A 10,978-nucleotide genomic window follows, 5' to 3' on the forward strand; every position below is an offset into this window, starting at 1 on the left:
ACCTGGCGACAGCCAGAGTTGCAAGCTTCATCGGCTGCTTAGCTCGCGCGTCATCTGTTCTTTCCCTGCGTTGGACGGGAAGGGTCTTAGCTGCCTTTCACCGGACCTTAATGGCACGACCAACAGATTCATGTAAGTGTGCTTTGAGATACGCGTGTTATTTGTGCACGACACGTGAAATTATACCTTTGTGTCTTGCTTTTTCTGCACAGTTATCAGTCGATGGCGGAAGTGGGTCTTAAGGTTGGTTGACCATAGAACGGCGGTTTATTATATTAAGCGTGGACTGAATACTGAATTACTTTCATGTTTGCAGGCACGGAAATAAAGACGTATTGGCCCTGTTGCTTGTCATTGCAATTTTACTACTAGTACTACTACCTGTGGTAGCAATTCGCCGCATACCTAAACGCACAGGTTTGTACCTCTTCCTGTCTCTCTTAGGAACGGTCGCATGGGGCAGTAGAACTCGGCATGGCCAAATCAACAGTAAAAGGCAAAGGGTGGTAAAACGATCCGAAGAACGCTTCTTTGTGTTTCTAAAACAGCATTTAGCTCTGAAGTGTTTTTATCAGCAAGATTTCGAGGCACATATGCCACTACTACCATATTACATGACAAACGCACTTGTTATAGTCTTGTATAGTAGACTTCAGTACAGCAGTCACAGGTTACCAGAAACGCCTGGTTTTCCTCCAGCCCATAAAGAACTGTTCTGCTCGCAACTATTGCTATCGCAGACACTACAGTCGGAGTTTGCTCTGTGTGCTCTCCATGCTCTTCATGCGTATCTTCAGGGTTGCGCACAAGATTCATCCGCCCTCACAGCCTGCAAGTTTACGGAGTGCTAGTTGAGAACACTGGTTGAGAACCATTTGTCGTTGGTTCTTAAAATAAACCTGGTTCTCTGCGTTCAATGCTTTGGCTCAAACATGGGAAGTTTAACGTGATCTTAATTTTTATTTCAGGGAACAGCCACCAACATCTTCCACCCCAGGGTAAGATGTAATTACCTTGATTCACAAGAGGTGTAACAAAAATTCATAAATAAAAATAAAAACAGGGGAACAAAACAGCCACTGCCTTCTGGACTAAAGGGGGCCGCACACCTCTCCTCCTCTATGTGAGCACGTCAGAGTGATGACGTCGTCTGCTTCAGTCAATTGCGGCAGACTATACAGGAAGCACGTGGCTATGAGTAGCTTTCCATACGGCTGATGACGGCTTGTTCCCATGACTACAGCCCCAGAATACATGACTGTGATCGGCGAGGCGCCAAACGTCAATGTCACGGCGGTTAGCCATCACGGCTCCTTTAGTCTAAGATGGCGTCGACACAAAGAAAGCACGAAAGGCGCTAACGTTTTGTAGCTCTAGTACATGACGTACTGCATGCGACACACTTGTCTGTAATCTCTAGCTACCTCCTATCGGCAATGTCGCGCAAAAAGGAGCTGTACCAAAGTTGACTCCGGGGGAGGGGGGTGTTCTAACAGACAGCTTATATAGAGGCAGTGCGGGCATTGCAGGCAGATGACGCACCCCTCCGAGTAGTGGCACAGTGTGTCCCTTATTTTCTTTTCTTTTTGCCTGTTTTATAACTGGTCTCGCTCTCTTTCAGTCAGCTCCCAAGTTCTGGACACCGCAGCAGAATCCAAACGAAGCTCACCGATCGCAACGAGGATGGCCCGTCTGAAACTGCTTTGGACCCGTCTACTCTTCATGGTAAACGCTGCCACTAACGCGTGGGGAAGTTCTGGACCCAGTGCCGAATACTCGGTGAATAAAACCAGGAAAAGACACATAAATCACACTCACAGTATCAACGGCAACCGCACCAGCATGGCGACTTCGCCGCCGCAAGGGAAGGCCGATCTTCGTGGCATCACGCTCGAGCCACACGCAAACGTTACGAAAAAAGCTGCTAGGGCCGCCACGAAGCCCTGGCGAACCACGACGGTAAAGAGAGCGACGACGAAAGCTCGTCTCCTGGTGAAATCGAAAACAATATCTGTTACGTCGTACTCGAAAGTTCTAACAAGACGACGGACGACAGGCTTTACAATGGAGCCAAAAGCTACGTCGAAGTTGAATAGTGCGTACACTACAACATCAAACGGTACCTCCACTTTCTCTGTGTCTGTGCCTGCCTCATCACCGAACCGCCTCAGTGCAACAGACAGTACTTCGACTGACATTCACGACGTTGCGACCTATAATTCTACCAGTGGTTCAATGAGTACAAAAGCAAACGGCAGCGCGTCTTCCAGCGTGTCTTCTACTTCGACTACAATGGTATCAAACAATGTCTCCGATATAGACTCAAACAGGTCGCCGACCAACGCAGAGACCACAACTTTGAGCTCCACTTCGATCAACAGCTTGGCAGGAAACTCTACAGCTGCTTTTTCAGCTGCACCGAAGCTTGCTTCAGTAAGTGCCCCTTTAAGCACCGTATCCGAAACCACGGTACATGCACCTATAAAAAGCACATTAAGTTCAAAGGTGAATGCTGACGCCTCGTCTTCGTCAAGCGACCCGGTAATTGTTCGGACTGGTCTCCCTACCGTGCCAACTAGAAACATCACTGAGACAGGTGATACTGCATCTGTAACAGACAACGTTACAACGGGTTCAAGCCGGAAAAGCGCGTACACGCTCGATGCATCGAGATCGTTGATTACTTTGGCGAATGGATCTGCGGCTGTCGAAACACAGCACACAACAGGAAACCAAAGCGAGTTACAGTATAGCGTTCCGCAGCGCGAGTTCCAACCCCGAAGAACATCTGCTCATACGGCGACAACAGGACATGTTCTGGATACCACGAGAAGACCAGAAGAAGTGACAACGAAAACTGGAAATACGTCCGTGTCAGTGTTGAAAACTGGAAGCGAGATGGTCTCCAATGCGGTATCCCTGAAAGAAGACGGAAAAATTCCCACGTCACATGCAACCGAAGCACAAAACATGTCTGTTCCAGGAATGGTACCGACGCCATCCACTCCCAAAGCAGACGAGAAAGAGACGGATACCAGTGACGTCATCGAAGAGCGTGAAGACCTTCCCAGCGGATATCGGCAGGACGTTGGCTTAAAAGACGAGTTGGAGAATTTGGCAAAGGCATACGGGGACTACATCGTCGGTCGATCTAACACGAAAGAAAAGCGCGACCAGGACATCATGGATATTGCCGCGCGTCTGCGTCCTTCGGGTGACGGTTCTGCACTAGGTTTGTTTACTGGTAGCAATGACCTGGGAACCCTAACTGTGAACGAGACAGATGGTTTTATCCCTGGTCTAGCAGTAATTACACCGCCCGCGCCAAGGCGTCAAGAACCGTACCAACGACTGCGAGAGCTTCTGTTGTCCAAGGACTTCAACATACCGGACTTGAGGAAGCTTGCAATTCTGGAAGAGCTGGAAGAGAAGAAAGAGAAGCAGGACATGAATAAAAATCCATAAGAAAATGAGATATTCCTTCTCACTTAGCCAAAGTGCAGCAGACAAAAGGCTTCGCAATTTACCTATTACAAAACTTAACAATGTCAGTTTACCTCGAAGTCAAATGTTTTTCGATAGCTTCCCGAACAATGTGTTCAGCAAGAAAGTTGAAAACAAAAATGCACGACGCTTAGAACCACGGCGAGCAGTGTCCCTAATCACGAAGGAAACACTGAAATATAGGACTACGACCTGCGACAGAGACCTAGACATGCACCGATATGCGGTGGAAACTGTTCTCATACTAGTTACAATTATGTCCGCTAGAAGCACTAGTCTATTGGACGAGAAAAGTGTCTTTACCGTGGCCATATACCGTGCTTGTTTGCTGCGTGGTGAACTTTCCAAAGTATGGTGAATGGCTGTACACGCGCCTCCCCATCCTTGCACTCACAAATACCGCGGTCGACAGTCTTTTCTGCATGCACTCTAAGATAAGTGGTACCTTGCATAGTTACCACCTAGGTCAACATAGCGTCTGATAAAGGGTGTGAAAGGGTGGTAAAAGCAATTATCATATATCCAAGTTGATACAAAGAGGCGTTCGCTCACCGAATCAGAAGCAGTAACCCTGCCATTCGTGGCAATGGTTGACGGACAACATGCTATGCGGTGAAGTTCTGTTTTGAGAGTGAGGTAGCAGGTAGAACTTTTAGGCACAATATGTGCGACAACTATTGCCTCCTAAAAGGTGTAACTACTCCACCCTTTTCTGTAAGAGAGAGTTGTCACGACACTGGCTGGGAAAGGATAGAAAGAAAGGGGGAAAAGAACTTGAGGGAGAGTTGAAGGTGGATACGCCACGTGGTGCCACTTTCGTGAACTAAATCGGGGTGTCCTCCAATTCTGCTCATGATTCTCGCTAGCCAATGAAAGTGCTCGCATGATCTGACGTCTCAACGCGCTAGAAGGAGCCGAGAGAGGTCGCATACAGAGCGCGCACTCTTGTTCGGGGCGCCTTCCGTGCTCCGTTAACGTTCGCTTCCCGAACAATCTTATTCAACACACACTTCATCTTCTTTCTGAATTTGATAGCAAGTGCTATGGGGAGATATGCATAGCTATAGGCGACCCTCTGTTTACAAACATATGACGTCAGGAGAAGACCGGTTCGAGGTTATATTTTGCTGCGGTGGGCAAAGGCGGGAAAAACGCGCCGGCTGATAAAGACGATAGTGGCCACCAGCATGCTTTGCGCTGTGGCGTTAGGTAATCAATGACGTAGGTGTTACGGGTCGTCTATATTCTTCCTTTCAAGTGTACACGATGACAGTCTTCGAATTGAAAGACGACTGCAACGTCGAGAATTGCCTTTCCAGTAAGAGTATCCGAATGAGAAAAGTGAGCATGTTACATGTGTGACTGAACGCTTCTTCGAATAGAACGCGCACCCGTGTTGCACAAGCTCGACACATCGCTGACACTTCAGTGAAATCACGCTGGACATCTCTTCATGCAATACGATCATATATATCAAGCCGGCCTCGTTGGCTCCAGTCGGTAACGTGTTGAGCTCAATATCGCTGGTTTAATCCGGGCCGAGCACGGTAGCAATCTGTGGGAGGCAAACATTATACTTCCAGCTGGCACCCTGTGTCGGAGATTTCCGGCGCACGTCGAAAGAACCCCAGGTGGTCGAAATTATCCGCAGTCCTATATACCTGCGTCACGTGTGGCCCACAATTGTGGGCGGTCTCACTTTACACTCTTAAAAAAATGAACTTCACCGCATAGCACGCTCTTAGCCAACTATAATCTCGAACGATATCGTTATATACGCTGATTGGTTGAAAACGGGAGGCGTACGCCTTTTTTGTGACAATTATAAACAGCGTAAGTGTCACAAAAAAGGCGAACGAGAAGAGTGTACGTGTAAATCCACTCCTAATTATTTAATATATATCAAACACGAGGTTTTCATCAATATATATATACTATTATATTATTAACACCCTGCAAGTACTGAATGGACGACCAGCAACAATGCTAACCCAAGCAGCACCGCCAGCACCGCCGCATCGCCACCCGCCAGCACCGCCGGGATTCAAACCCACGTCACCTCCCAGTCTCGACGTGGAAAGCGATCATCCTATAACCACTATATGCCTCATACTTCGCTGTACACGTTCCAAAGGTGCCCAGCTCTTTCGCAAGCTTCCGCCCCAGCCCCCACTGATTCATCATTCTGTATGCATACACAGTCATGGCTGCACGCGGCCGGTGTGTTTTGCTTGTTGAGGCAATCTCGCAATCCACGCAGTGATACTTTCATATGCTAAGTCAGCGAGAGCAGAGATATTCGATTCTTAGATCCGACTTGGGAATCCCCTTCTGTCTGAGCCTGCACTCTTAGAAAAAGGGGTGGAGCAGTTACTCCTTTTAGGAGGTAATAGTTGTCGTGCCTAAAAGTGTTGTGCCTAAGTTCTACCTGCTACCTATACGTATGATACGGTTACCGCTTCTGATTCGGTGAGCGAGAGGGGCGTACACCTTTTGGTAGCAACCTGGATATATAATAATTGCTTTTACCACCCTCTTGCACCTTTTATGAGACGCGATGTTGACCTATAGGTAGTAACTATAGAAGTTACCATCTTTTTACGCCCTTTTTTCTTAGGGTGTAAGGTTTAACTCCACGCATCCATACAGAGACGGACGATACACAAATACCGAGTGGTTTACGCCTCGAACCGAGGAATTATGTAACTGATGCGGATAAGCGACAGACGATGCCTTGGGATTTTTAAATGTGATCGCCTTGAAACGCGCGCCCCGTGAGTTAAGCTGGCATAGATTTCGTGCTGCTTCCACCTATTCCAGACCGGTTAAATGGAAGGTCAAAGCTGTTCATAAAACGTGCACGTGCCGAACTCTCACTCGGCGCGGAGGGCGAAGTAGAGATGATTGACCTCCCTCTGTTATGAGCAAAACCCGCTTCACTCTGTTTACACGATTTTGTGTCTCGCAAAGAGAGTACGGCAATGTGGCAGTGTTGCAGAGCAGTAACTTTTTTTAGCCTTATTGATAACGTCTGATATGGTCTTTGTTGGGACACTCAACGCACGACAACATCGACGAAGACGGGCTGGTGCGCGGGCACGATACGTGGGATAGAGGAATGATGTTGATAGCAGCCTTGCCACAACTTAATAGAGGGTCTTCGAGGTTGATTTTACATATGGCGTTATAGCGCACAGCGTGAACACGCTATTTCCTTGCGTACGCAAGGCGATTGCGTGTACTACAGCTAGAACTCTCTATTTTCTAAAACACGGCTAAGGCTGTGCTGTGTTGTAGCGCTCGACATCGCACTCTGTATTTGTTTTCCGCTGCCAATTTAAAATGTACCAGGATTTCTACTTAGTGAATAAAAAACAAGCAAATACCGTATGTACAGTTATAAAGAAAAAAAAGAAAAAAACAGCTGCTGGAAAAACAAATAATGGCGACACAGCACACAGGTCGACTGTTATACGGTACGCACAACACGACCATATGTACGGCACCACAATGCGCAACATAGGGCTTGGCACAGACGCCAAGTGGGGTGCGTGTTACGTGTGTCACATGTACGCGGAGATCCTTGACGCTTTAGGACAAATGTCGGCATATATTTCCCTGTGAAGTCGGCCCAGGACGCACGAGCACCCCCCCCCCCCCCGCGATAGTTGTGACGTTGCCTGCCTAACCGCGTGGCCGACTGCGGCAAGCAGTACCACCACGACCACCACCACCGTGCATCACCTCGTCGTTTGGCTCCGTCCGGGACGCATTGCAATGCATCGAACCAGTGGCGGATCCGGGGGGCATGGGGGCGATCGCCCCCCCCCCCAAAACGTCAGTTATACATTAGATTTCCCTCTCTCCCCTCCCCCACTACGCACTTCAACAAAGAAACCGCCCCTCCCGCAACCAAGGGTCTGGATCCGCCCCTGCTTCGAACGCTCAGCTCCAGTGCCCGGTCACAGCTGAGACATTTAAACTCAATCGTGCTATGACGTATTTAACCATTTGAAGTAACCTGTAATACCAATTTAAACTGCCTTCCAATAGACCTTTTTACAAAAGCAAGCGCCATCTGGGGCACGCAAGCGCTCGTGAGAACTTAGAGCATTAGTATTCTATCATATTCTATACGAAGCAGACGACGGAGCAGTGTCCCTCAAAGTTCCCATGCTGCTTTGCGCGGCGCGCTTGGCGGCGCGTGCATCTTTTTAAAATCGTCTATTAGAGTAGCATTGTGTAAATATCTTACGACTGTTGCCGTTGGAGTAAACATGTTTCTATTACGAAAGTTACAACCTCCGGTTCATGCCGCTTTCAGTTTTCCAGAAGCGTTAACTACAGTCGTCGACCGTCTCAATCCCAATCTTCTGTGCGCACCGAACGGCCTTAGTCAGAGCAGTGTTAGAGCCCTTGAAGATTGGAATCTCGCATCTCGCGCCTCTCGAAGTTTCTGAGCCGAGCCCTGTGCGATAGAGTTGTTGCTGGGGGAATGAGGATAACGTGCGCGGAGACTGTCGGTTCAAGAGCAACGCGACAAAGTGTGCGTGTGTATATATATATAGCATTACGGTATACATATCGCCATTCTGATTTACTCTTGAAATATGTCCCGTCTACAAAAAGGAAACAATTTGACGTCAACTACCTCACCCCGTCCGCTATTCCCATTCAGGAAGGCGGACGTCCCTTTGAGGGCATAACGTATACGTTGTCAAGTAATTTCCTTGCGCGGCTTCAGAACGATATGCAACATGCATTCTTTATCTTAGCCAAATGAGGCCACGCATGTTATCAGGTAAAGAAGCGCCGAGCAACGAAGACACTCAAGATGTCCCGTTAGTATGCAGACCCAAGCAGCGCAATGTACTGAAAGTCGAGTGCAATAGGGGTGAACGGGTAGGTGGAAGACCTTGGACGAACTGGTGAAACTAAAGAACATTGATAAGACACATACCGTCCACCCCTATAGCACTCGACTTTCGGTACATTGTGCTGCTTGGGGAGTAACTGGAAAGAGCTAAAGCAAACAGACGAGTATCTGATACTCAAGCTCCATCCAATTAGAGACGTGGTACTTCACATTGGGTCAAAGGTGTGATCAGCAAGAATGGAATGGCGTGCACCTCCAAGGTTGCTTCATTGACACGTACTAAATTTCCTGAATTTTTTCTTCATTTCACTTTAAAGGGAGGCAGTCAGAGACAAAGATCGTAAGATAACCAATATAAACTTATCTAAGTACAGTTTCTCATAATATTGTTCTTTCGTTTCTGTCTTTCTTTTTTTTTTTTTTTTTTTGTAATTACAAGCCAACTCCTAAAGGTCAACTCCGACCACAAGTCTAAATACGTCTGTGATTGGCTTGGGCAGTGGCGTATCTAGAGCTACCTGCGCCCACGGCAACATGGCTAACATGATGTCCTTGGGGATGCGTTTTTGTGTGGTCCGCACTAGGTTTCACACTATACAACCTCTCTAATGGCGGTTGCTTTAGATCATTTATGAATGTGCCAGGTTGAGTGCCCGACCTGGCACATTCACTCCCGACCACATAATGGCGCCCCTGTTCACCTGGCGCCCATGGCACCTGTCCACACCTGCCACACCCTAGATACGCCACTGGGCTTGGGCGAGCGCACGGCGGCTCCGCGTCACAACGTAGTGCGCCCTTCCGCACACTTCAAACTGTCGCTCGAACAATAATCGCGTTGCGAAAACACTAACTGGAAACGACTTACTTAGAGCACGCTTGCATGCTTTGAAAGCAAACACGTAAAAATATTAACTTTAACGAAACAAGTGAGTCGACTTCGCCGTCTCTCTGGCGTCCGCCATCTTCAGCATACGTCTGTAGAATGTAGCTCTTGACTAATTATCTCGTAGCATAGTTCATCAAGTACTCTGTTAGGAAGCGTCCATGAAAGCTATTTTAGATGAGCGGTGTTGCATCACAACTGAAGCTCACAAATACGCCTTCAGAAAGAAGCAACGCTGGAAGCGTCGAAATGCGTCTAATATCATGTGACATCGAAAGAAAACGGTTTCATTTGCCACTGGATTTTCGTCTCCTGCGGACACACAGCGCAGCGAATAAGTTCCGGCTTCCGAATCCAGTTGACGTCACGCCACGAGCCACGTGACTGGTACTTGTCTTATCGTCACTCGATCGTTACGCCAACGTCATCTGCTACAGCATCTATGTGACGTCGCAGTCTCCGCATGCTGAAATAAATCGATGCAAACCCAATAAATATCCAACAGCGGCATGGCCGAGCGTGTTAAGGCATCCCGCTCGTTTGTGGTAGTCAAGGCACGACCTACTAGATTATAACGACCATGTCGTGCGCACCCCTTCCTTGCGCCGCATTTTTGGAAGGTAGCGGTGGCGCTTCTCACCGTCTCAGTTATTGCTTTCTCAACTTCTACAATACTTTGTACTTCAGTTTACCTTAGTATTTCTGTACAAGCAGTGGACGTTCCACAGATGTTTCATTCTGAGGTTGATTATCATCATCATTCTACGCGTTTTCATCGGAGCTATCGCTGTCGTCTGCTACGGTAGTCGTACACACGCTTCTGCGCGTTCAGAATTCAAATTTCCATCGTCCAATCGTGGCGTGCCGATCAGTAGCGCGCCCCTGGTGGGTCGGGCGGACAGGCTCCTCATACGGTTTGCTGATTGTGACATGGTCGTTATAATCTAGTAGGTCGTGGTCAAGGTCGTGCTGAAGATTGGGAGGTGGTGGGTTCGAATCCTGCACTCTTAAAAATGAACTTCACCACACAGCACGCTCCTAGCCAACCATCATCTCGAATGACATCGTTCTTTCCCCTGGTTTGTTGAAAACGGGAGGCGTACGCCTTCTTTGTGACACTTACGCAGTTCATAATTGTCACAAAAATGGCGTACGCCTCCCGTTTCCAGCAAATCAGGGGAGGCAACGATGTCATTCGAGATGGTGGTTGGCTAGGAGCGTGCTATGCGGTGAAGTTCTGTTTTAAGATATGTCGGTACAGTGCCATTAGAAGTCGGCACAGGGCGCATATTTCCCCAGGGCGTCAGCCGTGACTAGGGTTGTCAATCGGGATATCCCGAATCCCGTGATGCCGGCCAATTTTTGACGTCCCGAAGTCCCGAGATTCCTTCCGGAAAATCCCGGGATTTGGTGAGAGCAAATACGACAGGAAAATCAAACGCCTGTAGGCCATCCGGCGCAGACTCATTCCTTCGTAAGGAAATGGCACTTTTTATGACTGGAGGTGGCAGAGGACCGCTGCCCACACGTGCGTACCACTGGCTGTGCTGTCTGAGGTTTTCCCTGAGTTTTCCGAAGACTTTCCAGACGAATCAGTTTCCAGTTCTCCATGAAGTCAGCCCAGGACGCATACTAATCCCCACTCGTTCCTGCTGTCCTATCTCCACCTGTCCACATCTGTATTCCGCTCATAGCCACAGTTGCTTCGCGGC

At 48.3% G+C, this 10,978-nt stretch overlaps 1 protein-coding gene across 1 annotated transcript; it reads left to right on the forward strand.

Moving 5' to 3' along the window:
• LOC135370213 (uncharacterized) lies at positions 1 to 3,473 on the forward strand. Its single transcript, XM_064603916.1, has 5 exons — positions 1 to 132; positions 213 to 243; positions 317 to 417; positions 969 to 998; positions 1,622 to 3,473. Exons 1-5 carry the CDS (start codon positions 111 to 113, stop codon positions 3,463 to 3,465), a joined length of 2,028 nt encoding a protein of 675 aa, XP_064459986.1. The 5' UTR covers positions 1 to 110; the 3' UTR covers positions 3,466 to 3,473.
• Positions 3,474 to 10,978: the final 7,505 nt, after the last annotated feature.

Source organism: Ornithodoros turicata, chromosome 10 (assembly GCF_037126465.1).
Source record: "Ornithodoros turicata isolate Travis chromosome 10, ASM3712646v1, whole genome shotgun sequence".
Lineage (NCBI taxonomy): Eukaryota > Metazoa > Arthropoda > Arachnida > Ixodida > Argasidae > Ornithodoros > Ornithodoros turicata.

What these genes read in the sequence shown, in the direction of transcription:
- LOC135370213 (XM_064603916.1), top strand. Translation starts at nt 111, where the DNA reads ATGGCACGACCAACAGATTCAT. An exon ending in CCGCATACCTAAACGCACAG is followed by an intron (nt 418 to 968) that starts GTTTGTACCTCT and finishes TTTTTATTTCAG; the next exon opens with GGAACAGCCACCAACATCTT. An exon ending in CCAACATCTTCCACCCCAGG is followed by an intron (nt 999 to 1,621) that starts GTAAGATGTAAT and finishes GCTCTCTTTCAG; the next exon opens with TCAGCTCCCAAGTTCTGGAC.